This window comes from Mobula hypostoma, chromosome X2 (genome assembly GCF_963921235.1).
Source record: "Mobula hypostoma chromosome X2, sMobHyp1.1, whole genome shotgun sequence".
Classification (NCBI taxonomy): domain Eukaryota; kingdom Metazoa; phylum Chordata; class Chondrichthyes; order Myliobatiformes; family Myliobatidae; genus Mobula; species Mobula hypostoma.
Genome location: NC_086129.1, coordinates 7280409 through 7307273, shown reverse-complemented (window position 1 = coordinate 7307273; position 26865 = coordinate 7280409). Strand labels below are relative to the sequence as shown.

Below are 26865 nucleotides of genomic sequence, written 5' to 3'. Positions count from 1 at the left end.
TCCGGGAAAAGATCATTGAATTCCAAAATCAAACTGAAAGTCCTTCCTTCACCTTAGAATCTTAATGCGCGTCGTCCGTTGTTACTATTTATAATTATTAGAGAGGGTTCGTCCACGTTGTAGAAGTATTGAGACTGAGGATTATTTTATAGGAAACGCAACAATTCTGTGTCATCGAGAAAGAATGTACAACATTCCTTTGAAGATGTGAATAAACAAAATTAAACATAATTGTTATTTTGTGATTCCACCGAGGGAGCGATTTTAATTGCACGATGACGAAATTAATACAAATGAAAACAATCCTGATGTGATTGTTCAGTGGACTGTCTCTGATGTGACTGACCACGTGGTATGATTAATTGTCAGAGTGCACTTTCCTCTCCTGTATAAGAGTTTGCAAAGCAATCAACAGTAGATATCGGCAGTTGGACTATTTTCAACTGATTGCAAATTAACACAGAAAATGGGATATCCAGCAATTTACTACATCGCGAGTATTTACTATCCTGTACTAGCAGCGATTGGTGTCCCGGGTAAGTAACTGGAATTGGCTACAACTGTATGCGTGGGCTTTGTATTTGCAGCATTTGTAACAGGTGATGCCTCATCTGATTAGAGTTTCAAACCTATTTGGGTTTAAATATATATTTCATTTCATTCCTTCATTTCTCTCTGGGACCCTTACCCGTTTCTGATGTCCGGTCATATTGTCAATATTAGCCAGTGATTGAGTGTTAATAGCAACATAGAAACACAGAAAATAGGTGCATGAGTAGGCCATTCGGCCCTTCGAGCCTGCACCACCATTTATTATGATCATGGCTGATCATCCAACTCAGAACCCCGCCGCAGCCTTCCCTCCATACCCCCTGATTCCCGTAGCCACAAGGGTCATATCTAACTCCCTCTTAAATATAGCCAATGAACTGGCCTCAACTGTTTCCTGTGGCAGAGAATTCCACAGATTCACCACTCTCTGTGTGAAGAAGTTTTTCCTAATCTCGGTCCTAAAAGGCTTCCCCTTTATCCTCAAACTGTGACCCCTTGTTCTGAACTTCCCCAACATCGGGAACAATCCTCCTGCATCTAGCCTGTCCAATCCCTTTAGGATTTTATACGTTTCAATCAGATCCCCCCTCAATCTTCTAAATTCCAACGAGTACAAGCCCAGTTCATCCAGTCTTTCTTCATATGAAAGTCCTGCCATCCCAGGAATCAATCTGGCGAACCTTCTTTGTACTCCCTCTATGGCAAGGATGTCTTTCCTCAGATTAGGGGACCAGAACTGCACAGAATACTCCAGGTGTGGTCTCACCAAGGCCTTGTACAACTGCAGTAGTACCTCCCTGCTCCTGTACTTGAATCCTCTCGCTATAAATGCCAGCATACCGTTCGCCTTTCTCACCGCCTGCTGTACCTGCATGCCCACTTTCAATGACTGGTGTATAATGACACCCAGGTCTCGTTACACCTCCACTTTTACTAATCGGCCACAATTCAGATAATAATCTGTTTTCCTATTTTTGCCACCAAAGTGGATATCTTCACATTTATCCACATTAAATTGCATCTGCCATGAATTTGCCCACTCACCCAACCTATCCAAGTCTCTCTGCATCCTCTTAGCATCCTCCTCACAGCTAACACTGCCACCCAGCTTCGTGTCATCCGCAAACTTGGAGATGCTGCATTTAATTCCCTCATCCAAGTCATGAATATATATTGTAAACAACTGGGGTCCCAGCACTGAGCCTTGCGGTACCCCACTAGTCACCGCATGCCATTCTGAAAAGGTCCCGTTTATTCCCACTCTTTGCTTCCTGTCCGCTAACCAATTCTCCATCTACATCAATACCCTACCCCCAATACCGTGTGCTTTAAGTTTGCACACTAATCTCCTGTGTGGGACCTTGTCAAAAGCCTTTTGAAAATCCAAATATACCCCATCCACTGGTTCTCCTCTATCCACTCTACTGGTTACATCCTCAAAAAATTTCTGTGAGATTCGTCAGACATGATTTTCCTTTCACAAATCCATGCTGACTATGTCCGATGATTTCACCGCTTTCCAAATGTGCTGTTATCACATCTTTGATAACTGACTCCAGCAGTTTCCCCACCACTGACGTTAGGCTAACCGGTCTATAATTCCCCGGTTTCTCTCTCCCTCCTTTTTTAAAAAGTGGGGTTACGTTAGCCACCCTCCAATCCTCAGGAACTAGTCCAGAATCTAACGAGTTTTGAAAAATTATCACTAATGCATCCACTATTTCTTGGGCTACTTCCTTAAGCACTGTAGGATGCAGATCATCTGGCCCTGGGGATTTATCTGCCTTCAATCCCTTCAATTTACCTAACACCACTTCCCTACTAACAAGTATTTCGCTCAGTTCCTCCATCTCACTGGACCCTCTGTCCCCTACTATTTCTGGAAGATTATTTATGTCCTCCTTAGTGAAGGCAGAACCAAAGTAATTATTCAATTGGTCTGCCATGTCCTTGCTCCCCATAATCAATTCACCTGTTTCTGTCTGTAGGGGACCTACATTTGTCTTTACCAGTCTTTCCTTTTTACATATCTATAAAAGCTTTTACAGCCAGTTTTTATGTTCCCTGCCAGTTTTCTCTCATAATCTTTTTTCCACTTCCTAATTAAGCCCTTTGTCCTCCTCTGCTGAACTCTGAATTTCTCCCAGTCCTCAGGTGAGCCACTTTCTCTGGCTAATTTGTATGCTTCTTCTTTGGAATTGATACTATCCCTAATTTCTCTTGTCAGCCACGGGTGCACTACCTTCCTTGATTTATTCTTTTGCCAAACTGGGATGAACAATTGTTGTAGTTCATCCATGCAATCTTTAAATGCTTGCCATTGCATATCCACCTTCAATCCTTTAAGTGTCATTTGCCAGTCTATCTTAGCTAATTCACGTCTCATACCTTCAAAGTTACCCTTCTTTAAGTTCAGAACCTTTGTTTCTGAATTAACTATGTCACTCTCCATCATAATGAAGAATTCCACCATATTATGGTGACTCTTTCCCAAGGGGCCTCTCACGACAAGATTGCTAATTAACCCTTCCTCATTGCTCAAAACCCAGTCCAGAATAGCCTGCTCTCTAGTTGGTTCCTCGACATGTTGGTTCAAAAAACCATCCCGCATACATTCCAAGAAATCCTCTTCCTCAGCACCTTTACCAATTTGGTTCACCCAATCTACATGTAGATTGAACTCACCCATTATAACTGCTGTTCCTTTATTGCACACATTTCTAATTTCCTGTTTGATACCATCTCCGACCTCACTACTACTGTTAGATGGCCTGTCACAACTCCCACCAGCGTCTTCTGCCCCTTGGTGTTACGCAGCTCTACCCATATCGATTCCACATCTTCCTGGCTTATGTCCTTCCTTTCTATTGCGTTAATCTCTTCTTTAACAAGCAACGCCACCCCATCTCCCCTTCCTTCATGTCTATCCCTCCTGAATATTGAATATCCCTGAACGTAGAGCTCCCATCCTTGGTCACCCTGGAGCCATGTCTCTGTGATCCCAACTATATCATAATCATTGATAACAATCTGCACTTTCAGTTTATCCACCTTATTACGAATGTTCCTTGCATTGACACACAAAGCCTTCAGGCGCTCTTTTACAACTCTCTTAGCCCTTATAAAATTATGTTGAAAAGTGGCCCTTTTTAATGCTTGCCCTGGATTTGTCGGCCTGCCACTTTTACTTTTCTCCTTAGTACTTTTTGCTTCTACCCTCACTTTACACCCCTCTGTCTCTCTGCACTGGTTCCCATTCCGCTGTTGTGAACTAACCTCCTCACGCCTAGCCTCTTTAATTTGATTCCCACCCCCCAACCATTCTAGTTTAAAGTCACCTCAGTAGCCCTCGCTAATCTCCCTGCCAGGATATTGGTCCCCCTAGGAGCCAAGTGTAACCCGTCCTTTTTGTACAGGTCACGCCTGCGCCAAAAGAGGTCCCAATGATCCAAAAACTTGAATCCCTGCCCCCTGCTCCAATCCCTCAGCCACGCATTTATCCTCCACCTCATCGCATTCCTACTCTCACTGTCGCGTGGCACAGGCAGTAATCCCGAGATTACTACTGTTACTGATATTGCTACCGTTTTAGCATTTTACCCTGCTCCACCTTCCAGCTTCCCCATCATATATTGTTATAAACCTGATTCTGCATCAATATCGAAACACACGATTACTAACTGAAAACAAAATCTTAAGCACCATTGCAGCTCTCTCTGCGAGATCTCCCGTTTTTCGGTGACAGTGTTTTCTAAACTCTCTGGTATATTTTATCCGTTTATTTGTCTTTGAACTTGCCACAATAACGTGCAAACCACTTACATTTAAATGTGTCCTTCTTCGCTAGGTGGGTTTTAATTTAGATGAAACTTGGTTTATTTTATTTCTTACATCCATCTCACAAGGTGAGGATGCCAAAATCTTTATATTGCGTCTCCGTCCCAAGGTAAAAGATTCAACATTATTTGCCACCTGTAAATCAATTTAGCTGTGCCTTTCCTCCACTCCAAAATGTTATCTCCGAAGAAAGTCTCCCGAAGTCCATTTTATGGCCGCAATGTATAAAACCTTCAACATTCTCAGCTACAATGATGGGTTTGTCTAGATCAGTGGGTCGATAAGCAGCCGATTCGAAAACCTGCCGGCAACTGCAAAGTTGCGGTTCAGCTGCTACTCGGTTCCGTCCTTATCATCCGATCGAATGAGGGTGACGGGGCCCGTGCGAACAGTATTTCCACTCTCTGAATCGAGCTCTGCCTGGCCCGGCATCGGATCAGATGTCTGAGGTTCACTCAGTCCGATTCAACACATTTGTCTGCGCGTATATGAATTAAAAATGATCAGGGATTGTGCAAATGAACATAACTCTTCTTTGCTTCCTTGCAGTGAATATGGTGGCGATTGTGATCCTGTCTGTGAGAAAGTGCGGACTCTCTAAATGCATCTCCCGTTACCTGCTGGGAATGGCAGCAGCTGATTTATTGTGCGTTATTATTGCTGTTGTACTCGGTCATATAAATAATATTTATATGTATGGCCCTCCTTTGCTCATTACACCGATTTGCTCCATGACGCTTGTCCTGAGGCTCGCAACCATGGACTGTTCTGTTTGGCTCACGGTGGCTTTCACGTTCGATCGCTGTATTGCTATTTGTAGTCAAAAGCTGCGGGAACGGCACTGCACCGAGAGGACAGCGACTATTGTGATTGTAATTGTGTGTTTAGGATGTTGTGCAAAGCGTGTTCCATTCTATTTTGCGGTAGAACCTTACCTTATCATTGACAACATATCCTGGCGATGCATTGCGAAAATGGAATACCGAACTTTACCAGCGTGGAAAGCATACCAGTTGTTTAACACTATCACTACACCGTTATTACCGATCGGTTTGATTCTGCTGTTTAATGCTTTAACAGTCAGTCATATTATAGTGGCCAACAAAGTTCGCCGGGGGCTCAGGAACAGCAGCGAGAAAAAGAATGATCCAGAGGTGGAGAACCGGAGAAAGTCAATAATTTTGTTGTTCGCTCTGTCAGCCAATTTCATATTGTTGTGGATCCCCATTATTGTATACACTATGAACTGGCAAGTTCAGAATTTCTCTTACACAAATAGATATTTGAATAATCCGAGATATATCCTGCAACAGTTTGGGTTGATGTTGAGGTATCTCTGTACATGCACCAACACGTGTATCTACACTCTGTCACAGAGGAGGTTCAGGGACCAATTGACGAATGGACTCAAACATCTGCTCACATTTAGTGGTCGGGTCTGTAGTTAAAACGCAAGTCCAATTGTAAAGTTTGTTCGGAGTTCAAATAAACGGCGATATCATTCACATTTCCGGGAACTTAACCATATATTTTGCAGCCTGGTGAGAAAAAGTTAGTAACTTGTCATTACCGGTTAGTTCAGCAAAATTAGCTGAGTTAATTCGGGTCGATGTGCCAGCCAATGCTGGCTCGCTAATGAGATCTTCACACGAGCAGAGACTGCAATGAAAAGTGCCAACCACCCACGTGTTGCTGGTATGATTTTTCATCCACTGCTATAGTTCTGTTACAATTAACAGATTAACGGTCTCCGGAACACGAGTGGACTTTCTCGTTGAGAACCTCAGTAATATGTCGAGAACATGGAAAACCCGTGACTTTTAAAGTGAGCTGGAATAAGTGTAACATCCATTGTATTGGCGTTTTTCGAATGCCTTTTCCTTCTGAAAACGCGTGGTCCTTTACAAAAACGGAAGTTTAAAACGGCTGGCAGACGATACTGTCGTCCGACCCATAAATGGACATGCTTACCAGCTGTCTTCGATGGGGTTTTATGCAGTTGCGGCCTGTAAATGCAAGCTGGCTTTTCTTCCGCTGAGGGTTGGCGTTAATACCCAATCTAGAAACATGATAATTTTAAGATAAGAGCCCTTTATCTTTGGAAGGATGTGCTGAAACTAGAGAGGGTTCCAAGGTGGTTACTAAAATGTTTCCAGGATTGAATGGCTTATCAAATAAAGAGCATTTAATGGCTATCGTTACAGTTTGATTCTGATTTTTAATGCTTTAACAGTCAGTCATATTATCGCGGCAAACAGAGTTCGCCGGGGGCTCAGGAACAGCAGGGAGAAAAGGAATTGACTCAGAGGTGGAGAACCGGGGAAAGTCAATAATGTTGTTGTTCGCTCTCTCCGCCAATTTCATTTTGTTGTGAAGTTTGTGTTCATGTTGCAGTTTCTCTGTAACTGTGCCAATACGTGTATCTATACTCTGTCCTAGAGGAACTTCAGGGAGCAGTTGAAAGATGGACTCAAATAACTGCTCACATTAGGTGGTCGTCTCTGTAGATAAAACCATATGTTCATGTAGCCTGGTGAGAGAACGTTAGTAACTTTTCATTTCCGGTTAGTTCAGCAGCAATAATTTAGTTCAGTGGGGCAGATGTTCTAACGAAAGAAGACTCCGTATGAGATACTCACATTAGCACAAACTCTATTGGAAACATTGGATTCCTGACGGGATCTGGGCCAACGACCCTGACGCTGGTATGATTTTACTTTATGTGATGCTGGTATGATTTTACTTCCAATGGTATAAATTTATTACAATTCACGGATTATCGATCCCTCGACAACGAGTGAATATCCTTTGTGCCAACTGAAGCAATATGCCGAGGACATGGAAAACTTGTGACAGATAAAGTGAGTAAGCGTAACTAAACCTTCCGTTGTACTGGTGTAAATAATATTTTGTAATGTCGTTTCGCTCAGGAAGCGGGGCGCCTCTTTATGAAAAACTGGTTTAAAATATCTGGCAAACGAAACTCTCGTTTGACCTGTAAATGGGCATGTTTAGCAGTCTGACTCCGTGGAGTTATCATCAGAAATTAAGTTGTGAAGTAAAGCAATGCTTCTCTGTGCAATCAAGCATCGCTAAATAAAGTTTCATTTTCGGGCGTAAGATGGGAAGTGATTTATCTCATCGAAGTTTTTGCTTCTACCAAACACACCGCACGGAAAACCAGATGCAGAGAAAGTTCCTGACTCTCTTCACCTCCGATGTAGTCTGGTCTCTGGACCTCTGCTTTCTTCCTCCTGAAACCAATTATCAGCTCCTTGGGTTTTAGGTTGCTATTGTGGAACGACGCTTCCAGAGTTGTTGCTGTTGTTGTTTTATAAATCTCCCTGCTATCTGCTGGTCCCACAACGACAATGGCGTCGTCAGCAAATACGATTATGGCTTTGGAGCTCTGATTATCTATACTGACAAATGTGTAAAGCGGGTAGGGCAGGGAGGCTGAGCACGCAGCTTTGTGGTTCACCCGTGCTGATGCAGATTGTGGAGGAGATATTGTTGCGCATCCCAGCTGACTAGGATCTGCAAATGAGGAAATCTGGCACCCGTTTGTACAGGGTCCTATTGAGGTCAAGGACTTGAAACTGTTTAACAGGGTTTGCCGGGATGATAGTGTTGAATTCGGAACTGTATCGATGAACATCATCATTTATCTGATAGTCGTAGAAAGGTGCAGCACAGAAAAAAGTCTTTTCCGCCGATCTAGTTCGAACCAAACTGTTTAACCTGTCTTTCCCATCGTCCAGCTCCCGGGCCACAGCCCCTCCTTACCTCTACCAACCACGTACCTATTCAAACTTCCCTTAAATGTTGACGTAGCCCCCCTGAAACCCCCTGACATTGAAATCGAGCTTGCGTGCACCTCTTGCGCTGGCCTCCGGTTCCACACTCCCAGGACACTCTGAGTGAAGACGTTTTGTCTCTTGTTCCCATTAAACTATTAACCTTTCACCATGAACCCGTGACCTATTGTTCTAATTCAACTCCCACCCCCCCCCCCCCCCTCACTGGAAAAAGCCTGCTTAAATTTACTGTTTGTATAGCTCTATCAAATCTTCCCTCAATCGTAGGTCAGTCCTAACCTATTCAAGCTTTCTTTATAACTCAGCTCCTCAAGCATTAACCCTTTCATTCCTGGAATAATTCTTGTGATTCTCCTCCGGACCGCCTCCAAAGTCAAAACATCTTTTCTCAGATAGGGGCCCAGAACTAGTCACTCAGAGATTAAGCTAGTTTTGCAGGGGGCTGGGAACTGGAGCCTGAAGTCACGAAATGAAGGACAGGACCAGAAGATATGTGTCATGAAGTGTAAAATCGAAGTAACAGTTACAGTGGTTTGGATCACTTGAAGTTTATATATTTTAATGACAGGATGGGTACGCGTGATGAATTTAGAACATGGATCAGTACATGGTTCTACGATGTTGTAGCCATTATACTGAAACTTGGTTGCGAGAGGGGTAGGAATAAAGATTAATGTACCTGTTTTTTGGAGATTTAGAAAAGATAAAAGAGGAGGTAAAGGAGAGGGTTGTGTCGTAGTTGCACTACTTATAAGGTACAATGTCACAGCCGGACTTTGAAGAGACATAATTGAGTCGTCAGTCACGGAGTCCATTTCTGTAGAGCTCAGAAATAGGAAGGGTGCAAGGGTGCAATCACAGCTACCAGGACGTGAAACAGATATTAATTCAGATTAAGTAAATAATTAAAACTAATAGCGTTCTTGTCTGAGACCTTGTCAGATGGAGCAGAATTTATTCAGTGTATCCAGGAAGGTGTATTAAATCAATTTGAGGACGGTCCAACGAGAGTTGTGCCGTACTGGATCTGGTGTTGTTTAATGAACTTCACCAGGTGACTAACCTTACAGAAGGACTGGCGAATAGCTAATGTTGTACCTCTGTGTAACACTCGTTTCGCCTAGCGGCTTAATATTGGGGGTGATAAAGCCCAGACCGGTCAAACGTAAGAAACCTCGTTTGGGTGGATGCTGCGTGATGTGTCTCCTGTTACAAATCAGTGCCCAGAAATAAAAAAAACAGTACACAATATGTGATAAAACAATTATGCTTTATAACTCTTACTTCGACTATATGCTTATTAGAGAAATAAAATATATAAGAAAAAGGGCCCAAATCTTATTAAAAAGTCTGTGCACATAATACTGATCTGCTCTGGGCGTCGCGTCCTTCGGACCCCCGCTCCGAGTCTACCCCGTCCTGCGGTCTACCAAATCTCTCCATTCGCGTCTTCTCTCTTCATCTCCCACTTTTCCTCTGGCAAAAGAGTGGGAAATCAACTGCTTCCAGAATCTCAAGACAGGGCAACAAACCCCTGATTGGCTAACCCCTGCATTCCAAAGCCCTGTTATCTCTCGCCATAACCCAAACATTCCTGCTACAAGGAAACCATTACCTAAGCAGTGAAGATTACAGAGAAGCCATTGCATTCTCCCCCCGCCAAATTTATTCCTGTCCTCATGCGTTGAGATAATTCGCCAACCCTTCCTGCAAAACACAAAGCCCACTCCGGGTGCAAAAGGCATTGACATAGCTCCTTAAACGGTAGAGATCACGCCCTGTTCCCCTGACGCTACATAGGCCAACCTATCTGCTGGTCTCCTAATTCTCTGACACCTCCGTACCTCCTCACCTAACACTTCAAGCTCAAACGCTACTGGGGATACTTCGGATCTATTTAGCGAGTCCTCCCTCGATCTACCACTCATGGCCCCCGGCAACTCGGAGCCCCCTGTCCCATGTCCAGGTCCCGCTTCCTCTCCTTCAGGGTCCCGCTGTAACCCAGGCTGCCCACAGATAGCCCCCACTTCACCTGACCCAATGGGAGAAGGGCCAGGAGACTCTTCCTCAGTCAATGAGGAGTTAGCGAAAGGTAGCATGTACCTCACATCCAGATCATCATCCTCCGAATCAGTATCCTACTCTCGGGTGGGGCCCGGCCCAGCCTCTCCCGCTGTGGTCCCTGCAGTCGCGCCGCGTTTTCGCAGAGTCCTCTTACTAGGTGTAGTCTCCAAGTCGGCCTTCTGGTCTACCTGCACCTCTTGTCCCAGAGACAATAGGTGGCTCCGATTGATAATATTGACAGGCCCCTTCCTCTGCTCTGGTCTCACCCGGAACACTGGTAGGTTCGGCATCTGACTCTCCACCACATAGGGTGTGGCCGCCCAGCGGTCAGCTAACTTGTACTTTCCAGGTAGCCCCAATTTCCTTATGAGGACACGGTCTCCCGGTAGGAGTTGGGAGAGCCTCAGTTTCTGATCATACCTCCTCTTATTTCCTGGGTTCGGCTTGGCGGCTGTAACCCCAGTCAATTCATAAGCTCTTCTGAACTCTCGCCTCATATCACACACATACTTCAGATAAGGCTTCGGTGGCAAGTCACCCTCATCAGTCCCAAAACAAGGGTCAATGGGCAAACTCGCCTCGCGCTCAAACAACAGATAATATGGCGAGTACCCAGCAGCTTCATTTCGTGTACAGTTGTAACAGTGAACCAGATCTCAATATATTGACTCCACCAGCTCTTCCTGCTGACCTCCATGGTCCCGAATACGTCTAGCAAGTTCCTATTAAACCCCTCAGGCTGGGGATTGCCCTGCGCGTGATAGAGCGCGGTCCTCGATTTCTCAACTCCAAGCATGCCCAGTAACTCATAGATGAGTCTGCTCTCCAAGTCCCGTCCCTGGTCACTATGTATCCGCCTGGGAAGGCCATAATGAACGAAATACTTCTCCCATAACACTTTTGCCTCCGTAGTCGCCCTGTGGTCCTCGGTAGGAAAAGCCTGAGCATATCTGGTGTGGTGGTCAGTGATGACTAAGACATTCGCCGTGTTGCTGGCATCGGGTTCTATGGACAGGAGATCCACACACCAAGTCCAGGGGCCCTGCACTCTGTAAGTGGGACAAAGGAGCTGCTCGCGTAGGCAGTGTCTTCCGGCGTATGCAACGAATGCACGACTTGCAGTATTCTTCAACCTCCAACTTCATTCAGGGCCAGTAAAACCGGTCTCTGAGCAATCTATAGGTCTTTTCCACCCCCAAGTGTCCAGAATCATCATGAAGTGACTTCAACCTAATCCTCCGATACTTCTCGGGCAGAACTAGCTGACAACGCCGGGGTCGGTCTGGGGCTGACGTGACCCGGGATAAGATCTGGCTCTTCAACTCCAATCGAGGCCATTCTTTCAGTAATGGAGGCACCGAAGCGTCGTTCGTCTTCTCCGCCGGAGCCGTGTCTCCTTTTTCAACCGCGGACCAAATAGTACCACTGCCCAGGTCATCTGTCTGAGCAGCTGCCACTTCCCCAGAACTCAATTCCGGCAGCAGTCAGGTTACAGTAAACCTGGGCTATGGCGTCATCGGAAGCCCCCCATTGATCTGCTGCTCGATCCTGCCGCTCCTTTTCCTCTGCCTTAACGGTGATGGCAAACTGTCACATGGCCGTCACCCCAGGGGCAGGTACGCTCTCCCACTCCTCGACCCTGTCCAGTCCCTCCTGTACCTGTCGGGACAAAGCATCCGTATCAATGTCCCGGCTCCCCGGCCGGTGCTTCAGGCTGAAATCACAGGCAGACAACGCTGCCAACCACCGATGGCCTGTCACATCCAGTTTCGCCGAGGTCACTTCAAACTTCAGTCCTCACCTGAAACTTGGTCTCGTAGAGTTAGTCACTCAGCTTATCCACCACTGCCCATTTCAACGCCAGCAATTCAAACTTGTGCGTGGGATAGTTTCTCTCGGAAGGCGACAAGGTCCGGCTGACTTACGCCACAGGCCTCAACCCAGTGCCCTGAACCTGATACAGAACACCCCGCCTAAACCCTCTCGGCTGGCATCTGTGTGCAGTCCATACGGCTATCGGGAGTCCGCAAAAGCCAGCACCGGTGCCTGGGTCAGCAGTTCCTTCAGCGACTGAAAAGCCTCCTCACATTTTACATCCCACCTCTGTCCAAAGGGCTCCGACGGATTTAAATATTCTCCACCCTCCTGTCCTTCCCCTCCTCCCTTTCTTCCCCAGGGGAGGGTAACCACACAGAAGCTGATTCAAGGGGTGACTCACTTTGGCGTCGCCCGTCAGGAATCTCCGATAATAACCACAGAATCCCAGGATCGAGCGCAGGGCGCTCACAGTCTGGGGCCTCGGCCAAGTGGTCACCGCTTCTATCTTAGCCGAGTCTGTAACTACTCTATTATGTGAGATTATGTGTCCGACATAGCCAATAGACGTTTTGCAGAACTGGCACTTGTCCAGGGAAAGTTTTAACCTTTCACCTTTCAGGAGGGCGAGCACCTTCAGTCGCCTCGCTTCGTGTTCTTCCAAGGTCGATCCAAATACTATCAGCTCATCCAAATACACCAACACCTCAAGCAAGATCATATCCCCTACCGTCTTCTCCATGACCCGCTGGAAGTTTGCAGGGGCTCCCGATATGCCCTGGGGCATCCTTTCGAACTGGAGGAAACCCAGGGGACATTAAGATGCCGTCTTCTATTTATCGCCCTCACTTATCGGGATCTGGTGATATCCACTCCTCAAATCCAGCACATTAAACTACTCCACACCTCTCAGACAGGACAGCGCATCTTCGATCCATGGGACCGTATACTGGTAGGGACGGTCAGAGTCCTATAGTCCACACACATGCGTACCTTCCCATTCTTCTTCCGGGCCACTACTATTGGGGACGCATACGGGATTTGGGACTCAGTGATGATCCCAGCTTCCTCCAACTTACACAAATGCTGCTGCACGTCTTCCACGTCTGCAGGGGCCAGTCGCCGAGACCTCTCTCTAAACGGGGTGTCGTCGGTCACCCAGGTAGTGTGACACGTACTCTGGAACAACCCATATCAAACTCGCCAAGGGAAAAGACACATTCCAATTTCACCATCTTCTCTGCCAGCATCATTTTCCAAGCCGGTGGTACCGGGGAGTCCCCGAAGTTGAATGACTCAGCGGTCAACTTTCCCCGCTTTTCCAATAGTTTCTCCCCGGAGTGCCTCACGGGGGCGCTAAACATTACCATCACCAGGAACAAATGCGCCAGGGGCATCCCCCGCTTGAAGGTGACCTCCCACTTCATAGTGTTCCTGACGATCACTGCCCTCCTGCTCGCCTGTACAACAGAGGTCTTCTGAATTTCGGGCCTCACTAGTAGCCCAGCAGGATATACCGACTCCCCTTCCTGGTCCTCCGGAGCGTCCGCTAGGAGGGCTTTGCCCTCAAGCACTTCGTGAAGTTTGGGGGTCCCCATCAGTCTTGCTACTTCCCCGGACCATACCACCATTGGCTTCGACTGGGTGAGCCACACAGACCCTCGTTTAAATTCGGTATCGGACCCCCTGCTGTGACGCACTTCCTCGAAAGCAGCTCGAAACACTGGGTGCACGGACAATGTCCCCAAAAAGCTCTCACCAGCCTTCTTCTTGCAGGCCCCCATGAGCCTCCTCACCAGGGTGTTGGTCCCCACCTGAATTAAACATAGAAAATAGGTGCAGGAGTAGGCCACTTGGCCCTTCGAGCCTGCTCTGCCATTCAGTATGGTCATGGCTGATCATCCAACTCAGAACCCTGTACCTGCCTTCTCTCCATACCCCCCGATCCCTTTAGCCACAAGAGCCATATCTAACTACCTCTTAAATATAGCCAATGAACTGGCCTGAACTGTTTGCTGTGGCAGAGAATTCCACAGATTCACCACTCTCTGTGTGAAGTTTTTCCTCATATCGGTCCTAAAAGGCTTCCCCTTTATCCTCAAACTGTGACCCCTTGTTCTGGACTTCCCCAACATCGGGAACAATTTTCCTGCATCTAGCCTGTCCAATCCCTTTCGAATTTTATACGTTTCAATAAGATCCCCCCTCAATCTTCTAAATTCCAACGAGTATAAGCCTAGTCGATCCAGTCTTTCATCATATGAAAGTCCTGCCGTCCCAGGAATCAATCCGGTGAACCTTTTTTGTCCTCCCTCTATGGCATTGATGTCTTTCCTCAGATTAGGGGACCAAAACTGCACACAATACTCCAGGTGTGGTCTCACCAAGGCCTTGTACAACTGCGGTAGTACCTCCTTGCTCCTGTACTCGAATCCTCTTGCTAGGAATGCCAGCATACCATTCGCCTTTTTCACCGCCTGCTGTACCTGCATGCCCACTTTCAATGACTGGTGTACAATGACACCCAGGTCTCGTTGCATCTCGTCTTTTCCTAATCGGCCACCATTCAGATAATAATCTGCTTTCCTGTTCTTGAGACACCGCCCGTCTCAACAGGGTCCGGACAAACCAGCACCACTGTATCAGAAACCTCAGACACTCCCACATCGGTCTCCGAGAACTCCAGTTTCACTGACAGATAACCGTCATATGGATAATCACCAGCAATGACAACTCAGATCTCCAGTGCATTGAATGGTGTCAAGGGTAAATGCTTCAGATACCGATTGTAAAACGAACAGAACAGTAAGGTGACCTGTGATCCAGTGTCGAATATGGCTTTAGCGTAAATACTCTTTATCTGTAGCGACACACTGGAGCGTGGTCCCACTGAGCCTTCATTTTCGGGAATTCCTTGGTATATTGCTGGGAACGGGTTCCCCCAGAGACACCAGGCCGTTCCCTCACTGGGTCCCCTCTAGGTTTCCCCAACGACTCTCCCTGCGGAGGTACCCGGGGGCTCACTCTCCTTCTGGCGTGACACCTGCTGCCAGCAGCCCTCCGCATTGTTCGTCCCCTTGGGGAATCTGCACCCAGCCCAGCGGCTCCATCAGATGGGCGTGGGGGGGGGGGCACACCCGCTGATAACAGCCGACGTATCTCCGTTCTCAACTCTGCCACAATCTCCTCTACTGCTCCGCGGGGTAGGCTATCTGTGGTCACTTCACCGCAGGGACACTACTGAGGACTGTACCCTGCTGACCGAGTCCTCTGACGCTTCCGCCGCGTTCTCCTCTTCCCGTACCTCTCTGATCAGCTCAACAAAAGATGGAGGGGGCCCGTCTTACGAGACTATCACAGACCCCACACAATCAGATCATGTGACAGGGCGCCCCTGGCTATATATCCATTCCAGCTCAGCCGCCTGAATGACCCCTCTGTGCCGCAAGCAATTTAGCTGCCCCTGTAGCCGTAAAATAAAAGCAGAAACCTTCTCCCCCTGCTCCTGATGCATGCTTTGAAACCCCACCAGGAGCTCCATTGGGCTTCCATTCGGACGAAAAGCATTGCCCAGTGCTTGCAGATAATTGACAGCTGTCTCTATGGAATGATTTAACCTGACAGCTCTCTCGTCATCGGCCCGCCCATTCAATCTTTCAACCAATCACTGTCGCTTTTCATCATCCGAGCACTGCCACTCATAGAACAACTGAGAGGTCCGTTCTGCCCACGTCTCATACTCCTCCTCCCCTTTAGGGGTGGGTGTTATTCCAGAGAATAGGCAGAGCCTGCCATAGCTTGAACCTGGGATCTGATTTTTCCATTTATTCGCGAGAAGTAAGGGCGGCTACTACCTCAGAATTCTTACTCTTCACCGGGGGACGTGGACTAATTAGACCTTCCAAATCTGACCACTTTTTCCCCTCACTTCTCAGAAATTATAGAACTCCGGATGAATTGTTAATTCCACTGTTAAATTCTGTTGAAGTTGCGATTATGAGCAGAGGCTTGATAAAATGGTGAGCGCAGCTGTCGTTTTCATGCAGACCAGCGCTGAGGGAGCTGGAGGTGGAAATTTCCACCTCCAGCTCCCTCAGCGCTGGTCTGCATGAAAACGACAGCTGCGCTCACCATTTTATCAAGCCTCTGCTCATAATCGCAACTTCAACAGAATTTAACAGTGGAATTAACAATTCATCCGGAGTAGAAATATCTGCCCCACTGGTTCATTGCTCAGGGTAATAATACAGCATCCAAAGGAATCATTCCCGAACATAGCCCCCATAATTGTAACCTTTGCTTTCCCTGGCAGCTTAATCTAGCGGGTGATAACCCCCTGCCCGGCCAAACTGAAGAAATCTCGTTTGGGTGGATGCTGCGCGATGTGTCCTGTTACAAATCAGTACCCTGAAATAACAAACAGTACACAATATGCAATTGAACGATTAAGCTTTATAACCCTTACTTTGACGATATGGTTAGTAGAGAAACAAAACATAAAAGAAAAGGGGCCCAAGTCTTAGTAAACAGTCTGTGCACAGAAGGTGGAGCTCACTCAGTCGTCCTTCTTCCACCATCGGTCGCCGACGTTCGGGGCCCCCGTTCGGGGTTGGGTGCATCTACCTCTCTATATGTCCTGCCTATCACCTATTCAGCCTCCCGAATGATCTGGAGTTCATCCAGTTCCACCTTAACATGGACTGTTCGGAGCTGCAGCTGGATGCCCTTCTCACAGGTGTAGTTATCAGGGACACAGGAGGGTCCCCTGCCTTCCCACATCCCGCAAGAGGAGCTTCCCGCTATCCTGCCTGGTATCTCTACTGCTCTAACTGAGCAAATGTAAAGAAGGGGGCAAAAAAATTCAAGCTCCAGCATAATTTTGTCTTCTCTGACAGAATGTTCTCCTGACTTAAACATCAAAGAGGTAAAGCCTCAAAGTCTCCGCTCTGACTCTGCCCACTCCAACACTGGCCGCTCCACTTGCTCCTGCCCAATTTTAAGATCTTCTTGATAATCAATCCTGAATCTTGATTGGCCACTGGTGAAAGCTCAAAAATAACCTGCCCTGAACCATTGCCTTTATTACTCGATCGGCGAACCCGAGGGAATTACGTCCTCTCAAGCTTCTGATCTCTCCGATTAACGATGGGTCAAAGCCCAGCAGGGTGAAACAAGGATGAGTGACTGATTGAAACCCATCCCACATTCAGAGCAGGTGACCACCATCACCACAGTGTGAACCCGCCACTGTCTCTGCAGTGTGGATGAGTGTGTGAATGCCTTCCCACAGTCTGAGCAGGTCAACGTCCTCTCACTGCTGAAAACAGTCTGGTCTGTCGGTAGGTGAGATGAATGTGTGAATTCATTCCCACAGTCAGAACAGATGAACGGCTTCTCCCCAGTGTGAACTCACTGATGTTTATTCAGTTGAGATGTCTGAGTGAATCGTTTCCCACATTCAGAACAGATGAGTGGCCTTCCCCAGTGTGAATTTGCTGATGTACTTTAAAGTCAAATAACTGAGTGAATCTCCTCCCACAATCTGAACAAGTGAACCATCTCTCCCTCATGTAAATTCAGCAGTGCCTCACAAGGCTGGATGACTGGGTGAATTCCTTCCACATTCAGAGCTGTTGAATGGCCTCTCCCCAGTGTGAGTTCGCTGATGTACCTTCAGTTGAGATGACCGAGCAAATTCCTTCCCGCAATCTGAGCAGGTGAACGGTTTCTCCCCAGTGTGAACTCGCTGATGTACTTTTAAGTCAAATGACCGTGTGAATTCTTTCCCACAATCTGAGCAGGTGAACGGCTTCTCCCCAGTGTGAATTCGGTAGTGTGTCACAAGGGCGGATGACTGAGTGAATCCCTTCCCACATTCAGAGCATGTGAACGGCCTCTCACCAGTGTGAACTCGACGATGTTTCTTCAGATCAGGTAACTCAGCAAATCCCTTCCCGCATTCAGAGCAAGTGAACGGTTTCTCCCCAGTGTGAACTTGGTAGTGCTTCACAAGGTTGGATGACCGACTGAATCCCTTCCCACATTCAGAGCAGATGAACGGTTTCTCCCCAGTGTGAATTCGCTGATGTACCTTCAGTTGAGATGACTGAATGAATCCCTTCCCACATTCAGAGCAGATGAACGGTTTCTCCCCAGTGTGAATTCGCTGATGTTCTATCAGTTGAGCTGAACGGGTGAACCGCTTCCCACATTCAGAGCAGGTGAACGGCCTCTCACCAGTGTGAATTCTGGAGTGTGTCACAAGGGTGGATGAATGCGCGAATCCATTCCCGCACATAGAGCAGGTGAACGGCTTCTCCCCAGTGTGAATTCGGCAGTGCTTCACAAGGGTGGATGAGTGAGTGAATTCCTTCCCACATTCAGAGCAGGTGAGTGGTCTCTCCCCAGTGTGAACTCGTTGGTGTCTCTTCAGTGTGCCCGAGTGAGTGAATCGCTTCCCACAGTCTGAGCAGGTGAATGGCTTCTCCCTGGTGTGAACTCCCCGGTGTCTCTGTAGTTTAGATGAGTGAGTGAATCGCTTCCCACAGTCTGAGCAGGTGAATGGCTTCTCCCTGGTGTGAACTCCCCGGTGTCTCTGTAGTTTAGATGAGTGAGTGAATCCCTTCCCACAGTCTGAGCAGGTGAACGGCATCTTCTCAGTGTGAACTCGCTGGTGTTCATTCAGTTGAGATGACTGAGTGAATCCTTTCCCACATTCGGTCCAGGTGAATGGCTTCTCCCCGGTGTGAACTCGCTGGTGTCACTGTGTTGTTGTTGAGTGTGTGAATGTCTTCCCACCGTCCGAGCAGGTCAATGTTCTCTCACTGGTGAATTTTTGGATATATCTGTAGCATCAATAACAGAATGAATTGCTTCCCAGTCAGAACAGGTGGAGCATCTCAATATGGTGTGAACTTGCTGATGTATCTTCAGACTGGATGACTGAGTGGTTCCTCTCCCTCACACAGAGCGGGTGAATGGCCTCTCCCCACGGTTAACTCACTGGCGTGTCTGCGGGTAGCCTGTGAGTGAATCTCTTCCCACACTGAGAGAAGGAGAATGATATCTCACTACGATCAATCCTCTGGCAAAAGTCAGACGTTTGAATCCTTTGTACAATCAATGCAGTTGAGAACTGATCTCCAGTGAACAAATGCTGGTGTGCTCTCAGCTCCCTGGTGCAAGTGGATTTCACTGAGTTCCAACAGAAAACTTGACTTCAGACACAAAATACATTTCCAGCTGGGATGAGATACTTCGTCGTCTCCAAAATCGAAAACAAATGTGTTGTTGTTGCAAAGAAAATATTTAGTCGCTCCTTAAATATCCGGACAGACACAGCAAAACTGATGTGTTGTTGTGTTTGAGATTCCCGTACACAAGTGTTCTGCCATTTCAAACCTGTAAAAATATTTGCAAAAGACAACAATGGGTGAAGGACAATATTTCAGGAGAGATTTCAGTCTGTGGTGAGAACATAAGGAATAGGAGCAGGAGTTGGCCATCTGGCCTTTTGAACCTGATCTGCCATTGAATAAGATCATGGCTGATCTGGCCATGGACTCATCTCCACCTACCTGCCTTTTCCCCATAACCCTTAACTCCCCTACTATGAAAAAACCTGTCAAAACTTGTCTGAAATACATTGACTGGTCAAGAAATCCACAGATTCACCACCCTCAGGGGACAGCAGTTCCTCCCCAACTCCCATTCCAAAATGCCCCTAATCTTGAGGTAATATCCTCTACTTCTAGTCTCACTCTAGCAGTGGAAACAATTTCCTTGCCTCTATCTTATCTCTTCCTTTCATAATTTTACATGGCTCCATATGATCTCCTCTCAATGTGAGCTCTGGCCTCACAATTTTACCAAGTTCAACTCAACTTGGAGGGGTGCAATTGAGATATACTCCAGGCTACTGTGGGAAGTGAGAGTGGAGACTGCTGAGCCTCTGGCTCATCAGTCTTTGTATCATCAGTCAGGACAGGAGAAATACCAGTGGATTGGAAGACATTGTTCCCTTGTTCGAGAAACGGTGTAGAGGTAACCCAGGAAATGAGAGACCAGTGGGTCTTACTTCAGTGGAGGGCAAGTTGTTGGAGAAGCCCCTAAGAGGCAGGAGTTGTGAACATTTGGAGAGATATAATCTGATTAAGGGGTAGTCAGCTTGGCTTTATCAAGGGCAGGTCATGCCTTACGAACCTGATTGAATTCTTTGGGGATGTAACAAAACACATTGCTGAAGGTAGAGCATTGGATATAGTGTACAAGGCTTTCAGTAAAACGTTAGATAAGGTTCCCCATGCGAGGCTCACTGAGAAAGTAACGAGGCATGGGATCCAAGGAGACCTGCTTTGTGCACCCAGAATTGGCTTGCCCACAGTGGCAAAGGGTGGTTGTAGGTGGTTTGTATTCTGCATGGAGGACGGTGACCAGTGGTGTTCTGCAGTGATCTCTCCTGGGACCCCTCCTCTTCTGCACCCTCTTTTCTCCAAACACAACTTTGCTCATTGTGGCCAAAATTTAGCATCAGAACTTTGCAAAGGATCACCTAAACAAGCCTGATGCATTTTGGAAACAAGTCCTGTGGACTGATGAAGTTAAAATAGAACTTTCTGGCCGCAATGAGCAAAGGTATATTTGGAGAAAAAAGGGTGCAGAATTTCATGAAAAGAACACCTCGCCCGTTGTGCACGGGGGTGGATCGATCATGCTTTGGGTTTGTGTTGCAGCCAGTGGTCTGGGGAACATTTCACTGGTAGAGGGAAGAATGAATTCCATTAAATACCAGCAAATTCTGGAAGCAAACATCACACCATCTGTTGAAAAGATGAAGATGAAAAGAGGGTAGTGTCGACAACAGGTGAATAATCCTAAACACACCTCAAAATCCACAATGGACCTCAAGAGGCACAAGCTGAAGGTTTTCCCATGGCCCCCACAGCTCCCCGGACTAAACATCATCGAAAATCTGTAGATGGACCTCAAAACAGCAGCACATGCAAGACGGCCCAATAATCTGACAGAACTAGAAGCCTTTTGCAAGGAAGAATAGGCAAAAATCCCCCAAAGAAAGATTTCAAAGACTCTTAGCTGGCTACAAAAAAGTGTTTACAAGCTGTGATTCCTGCCAAAGGCGGTGTTACTAAGTACTGGCCATGCAGGGTGCCCAAACTTTTGCTTCAGGCCCTTTTCCTTTTTTGTTATTTTGAACTGTAAAAGATGGAAATAAAAAAGTAATCTTGCTTAAAATATTAAACAAATGTGTCATCTTTAACTTTATGCCTTTTGGAAATCAGGTCATCTTTTCCTCATTTAGCTCTTCACAGTAACAGAAATTTTGACCAGGGGTGCCCAAACTTCTGCAAGCCACTCTATATAAGGCCTTAGTTAGATATCACTTTGAGTACTGTGTTCACTTCTGGTCACCTCACTACAGGAAATATCTGGATACTCTAGAAAGAGGGCAGAGGAGATTTACAAGGATGTTGCTGGGATTGGAGAACATGCCTTACAAGAATAGGTTAAGTGAACTTTGGAGCGATGGAGGATGAGAAATGACCTGATAGATGTGTATAAGATGATGAGAGGCATTGATCATGTGTATAGTCACAGGCTTTTTCCAGGGCTAAGTTGGCTAACACGAGGAGGCATAGTTTTAAGGTGGTTGGAAGTACCTTAATCTGGTGATTTGAAGGTCGCTAGTTTGAGCCTCAGCTGTGGCAGCGTGTTTGTGTCCTTGAGAAAGGCACTTAACCGCATATTGCTCTTGTGTCTGAGCGAGGAGTGGCGTCCCACACAGACTTACAACCTGCGCCTTGTAAGGCATGAAAATGCCCGACATAGGCCTCTCAAGGTCTGAGTCAACCTTCCCTCCCCTGGTAGTAGGTACAAGGAGGATGCAGAGGTAAGTTTTTCACACAGAGAGCAGCAGGTGCATGGAACACACTGCCAGTGACAGTGGTGGAGGCAGGTAAAACAGGGTCTTTTCAGGGAGCTGAGAAAAATAGAGAGCTGTGTGGCAGTGAAACTCCAGGCATTTTCTAGAGTCAGTTACATGGTCAGCACAACATTGTGGGCTGAAGGGCCTGTAATGTACTGTAGATTTCTATGTCTACATATGAACTCCTCATCTTCTAATAAGGCATGGATCAGGCATCCTGTCTGACCATCAATTTCTCTGACTGTTTGAGAATGGGCTATTTCTGCCTTCACTCAACCTGTGACTTGGATCAAATTGCCTCTGTCCTTTGGTATTATTTCAAGTTCCGGTCTTGTTCCTCAACACTACAAAGAGAACTTGTTACTACATGGGCCACACCTGGAGTACTGTGTGCAGTTTTGGTCCCCTAATCTGAGGAAAGACATCCTTGCCATAGAGGGAGTACAAAGTAGGTTCACCAGATTGATTCCTGGGATGGCGGGACTTTCATATGATGAAAGACTGGATCAACTAGGCATATACTCGTTGGAATTTAGAAGATTGAGGAGGGATCTGATTGAAACATATAAAATTCTAAAGGGATTGGACAGGCTAGATGCAGGAAGGTTGTTCCCGATGTTGGGGAAGTCCAGAACGAGGGGTCACAGTTTGAGGATAAAGGGGAAGCCTTTTAGGACCGAGATGAGGAAAAACTTCTTCACACAGAGAGTGGTGAATCTGTGGAATTCTCTGCCACAGGAAACAGTTGAGGCCAGTTCATTGGCTATATTTAAGAGGGAGTTAGATACGGCCCTTGTGGCTAAAGGGATCAGGGGGTATGGAGGGAAGGCTGGTACAGGGTTCTGAGTTGGATGATCAGCAATGAACATACTGAATGGAGATGCAGGCTCGAAGGGCCGAATGGCCTACTCCTGCACCTATTTTCTATCTTTCTATGTTTCTATGTCTGATCTTGGAGATTTTCTACTTCCACAGATCCCTTACCCCAGCTGATTGACATCGACGGCAATGCCAATGAATATGAAGGGGAGGGTATTAGTTATTCTCATTGGAGTGTGGCTCTCTTGTCATGTGAAAGCCAGTCACTTGTCATCGAGGACAAAGCTGTTTCATGTAACAAAAGCTGCCAGAACGATTTTTGTCCCACACAGCACGAACTGACAATTTTACTGACTGGAAAGTACACTCTTCATCCGAGATTAACTAGGAACTAAAGTTTAAAGTTAAACTGGATAGATATATGGACGAGAAAGGAATGGGGGGTTATGGGCTGAGTGCAGATCGTGGGACTAGGAGAGAGTAAACATTTGGCACGGACTAGAAGGGCCGAGATGGCCTGTTTCCGTGCTGTAATTGTTATATGGTTATATGTGGCTATATGGTTAACTATATTTTCCTTCCAAGTTCCTAATCCTCGGATTTACAAAGCTGGAGCTCGGCAGTGTTTGGCAGTTACTTCCGATCCAATTTCCTTCCATTGTCCGGGGACAACGCTGGTCGTGTCGCCCATGGCTGCCTCTCTACCCAGAAGGCACCACGAACTAGAAACCTATCTGCCACCACCTGAGGATCCAGCGATGCGCATGCGCCGAAAATGGCGGCAGCGCCTGCCTTAAGCTCCCAGTGGCTTGGGTACGGATCGTGGGGCTGACAGAGAGGGAAAGGACCGGGACCGTACTGAGGTGCAGGACCAGTGTGGCCGGAGCTCTCAGTAATTATCCTTCAATCGCGGTTCAAACGCCGGTGATTCAATCCCGCCCAGAGCCCCCTCCTACCTGCAGCCGATCCTTCTGAGGCGCTCGTGTACTGTGCGCATGCGCGACATTCAGCGTTACCTTCGACCTCTGCGCTTGCGCATTTGATCAAACTGGAGAAGACAATCTGCAGATGCGGAAATGCAAAGCGACGCCCGGAAAATGCTGGAGGAACTCAGGGGGGCGGTAGCAACGTGGAGAGGGGTGAACAGTCGGCGTTTCACACCGACAACCTTCTTCAGGACTGGAAAGCAAGGGAGGGAGTCAGAATGGGAGGTGATTGGTCAAACCGGGAGAGGGGGCGGGGTGAAGTAAAGAGCCGGGAAGTTGATTGGTGGAAGAGATGACGGACAGGAGAATAATTATGATAATGATTATAATATTAATAATGTTATTGATCCCGAGTGGCGAATTCTTTCGTTACGGCAGCAACATTTAAAAACACACTTAGCAGTGTGCAGACTTTATTAAAAATAGAGAATAAAAATAGAAAATACACAATGATAATGTATGAAATCATACTGCAGAGACTATTGACCTATGATGTGTGTACTCCTGTCGCACAAAGATGAACTGTTGTATATGCTTCACACATCAAAGTTGCTGGTGAATGCAGCAGGCGAGGCAGCATCTCTAGGAAGAGGTGGAGTCGACGTTTCAGGCCGAGACCCTTCGTCAGGACTAACTGAAGGAAGAGTGAGTATTTCAGTTAGTCCTGACGAAGGGTCTCGGCCTGAAACGTCAACTGCATCTCTTCCTAGAGATGCTGCCTGGCCTGCTGCATTCACCAGCAACTTTGATGTGTGTTGCTTAAATTTACAGCATCTGCAGAATTCCTGTTGTTGTATATGCTTATTGCATTGGGTCGGAAAGATTCTCTGTAATGATCCACCAGCACTCTGTACTCCGACACCTGCCCATCTCTGAAGCACCGCTGAGTCATCAGAGAACTTCTGCAAGTGGCCAGACTCAGAGTCGCACTGAGATTCTGAGGTGTTCAGTGTGAACAGAAACGGAGACAGGACAGTCCCTTGTGGGGCTCCAGTGTCACTCGCCTCCACCTCAGGCAGAGAACTCCGCAGCAGCACAAACTGGGGTCTGTCTGTCAGGTAGGCAGTAATCCAGGAGATCGTGGATTTGTCGACGCCCATCCTTTGCCGCTTCTTGCTCAGAAGATGTGGCTGGATTGTACCGAAGGCAGTGGAGTAATCCAAAAAAAATGTGACTCTCAGAATGCCACTACTATCATCCCGGTGGGAGTCAGCTCGCTGCAACAGGGCGATGACGGTGAAACACCCAGGTTCTGTTCGGCTACCTAAGTCTGGAGAAGACCATCTCTGGCCCCGCCAAACGTGTGAGACTGAGGTGTGAGCTCACGCGAGACCCCCTGTTTGGGTGGATACTGCGTGATTTGTTTCCCTGATACAAATGCAGGGAATTAAATGCAGCATCTCCAAGTTTGCGGATGACACGAAGCTGGGTGGCAGTGTTAGCAGTGAGGAGGATGCTAAGAGGATGCAGGGTGACTTGGATAGGTTGGGTGAGTGGGCAAACTCATGGCAGATGCAATTTAATGTGGATAAATGTGAAGTTATCCACTTTGGTGGCAAAAATAGGAAAACAGATTATTATCTGAATGGTGGCTGATTAGGAAAAGCGGAGGTGCAACGAGACCTGGGTGTCATTATACACCAGTCATTGAAAGTGGGCATGCAGGTACAGCAGGCGGTGAAAAAGGCGAATGGTATACTGGCATTTATAGCGAGAGGATTCGAGTACAGGATCAGGGTGGTACTACTGCAGTTGTACAAGGCCTTGGTGAGACCACACCTGGAGTATTGTGTGCAGTTTTGGTCCCCTAATCTGAGGAAAGACATCTTTGCCATAGAGGGAGTACAAAGAAAGTTCACCAGATTGATTCCTGGGATGGCAGGACTTTCATATGAAGAAAGACTGGATGAACTGGGCTTGTACTCGTTGGAATTTAGAAGATTGAGGGGGGATCTGATTGAAACGTATAAGATCCTAAAGGGATTGGACAGGCTAGATGCAGGAAGATTGTTCCCGATGTTGGGGAAGTCCAGAACGAGGGGTCACAGTTTGAGGATAGAGGGGAAGCCTTTTAGGACCGAGATTAGGAAAAACTTCTTCACACAGAGAGTGGTGAATCTGTGGAATTCTCTGCCACAGGAAACTGTTGAGGCCAGTTCATTGGCTATGTTTAAGAGGGAGTTAGATATGGCCCTTGTGGCTACAGGGGTCAGGGGGTATGGAGGGAAGGCTGGGGCGGGGTTCTGAGTTGGATGATCAGCGATGATCATAATAAATGGCGGTGCAGACTCGAAGGGCCGAATGGCCTACTCCTGCACCTATTTTCTATGTTTCTAAATCAATACCACGAAATAGCAGACTGGACACCATACCCAATTAAAGGATTTAGCTTTATAATTCTGAATTTGACTGAAGGGTTAGTAAAGAAAAAAGCAAAAAAAAAACAAAAGGGGCCCATTTTAATGAAACAGTCTAATGTGCACAAGTTGGAGCTCACGGTTTCCCCTTCGCTGATCCTCCTTCGATCTCCCCGGCCTTTGTCGGATCATGACTCCGGTCCGGCGTCTTCTCTCTTCATCTCCCGCCGAATGAAGATGTCACTCTGGTTTCAGGCACACGGCACGAAACACACTCCCGTCATCGGACGGCTCACTTTCCAAAACACCCGTTATCTCTAACCATCACCCAGACACTGCTCCCGCAGAAAGACCATTTCACTCCCCTCCCCCCCCCGCACCAAGATTAATCATGTCCTCATTGTGATAATTTCCCACCCCTTCATACAAAGCACAAAGTCCACTCCAGGTGTAAACAGCAGTGACACAGCTCACCAAGGCGATAGTTGCCACAGTCTCTTCCCCCGGTGCTACACAGGCCAGCCTGTCGAGTTGTCTCCTGATTCTGTGAGATCTCCTTACCCCGTCATCTACTTCTTCAGGTTCAGAAACTCCTTGGGATACTTCTGGCCCCCAGACAGTCCTTTCAGCTGTGAATCGGCTGGGGTGATATACTGCGTCCGGTGCTCCCGATG

The 26865-nt window shown here is 47.2% G+C and overlaps 2 protein-coding genes across 2 annotated transcripts; one reads left to right on the top strand and one right to left on the bottom strand.

Moving 5' to 3' along the window:
- Nucleotides 1-4943: 4943 nt before the first annotated feature.
- LOC134340859 (probable G-protein coupled receptor 139) lies at nucleotides 4944-5837 on the top strand. Its single transcript, XM_063038432.1, has one exon. It carries the CDS (start codon nucleotides 4944-4946, stop codon nucleotides 5835-5837), a length of 894 nt encoding a protein of 297 aa, XP_062894502.1.
- Nucleotides 5838-16537: 10700 nt separating this feature from the next.
- Nucleotides 16538-18798, bottom strand: LOC134340947 (gastrula zinc finger protein XlCGF17.1-like; the record flags this gene model as incomplete). The annotated part of the gene is made up of 1 exon (XM_063038545.1): nucleotides 16538-18798. A coding segment is annotated over one exon (1125 nt), but the record flags the coding sequence as incomplete, so codon positions are not given.
- Between the last annotated feature and the right edge of the window lie 8067 nt (nucleotides 18799-26865).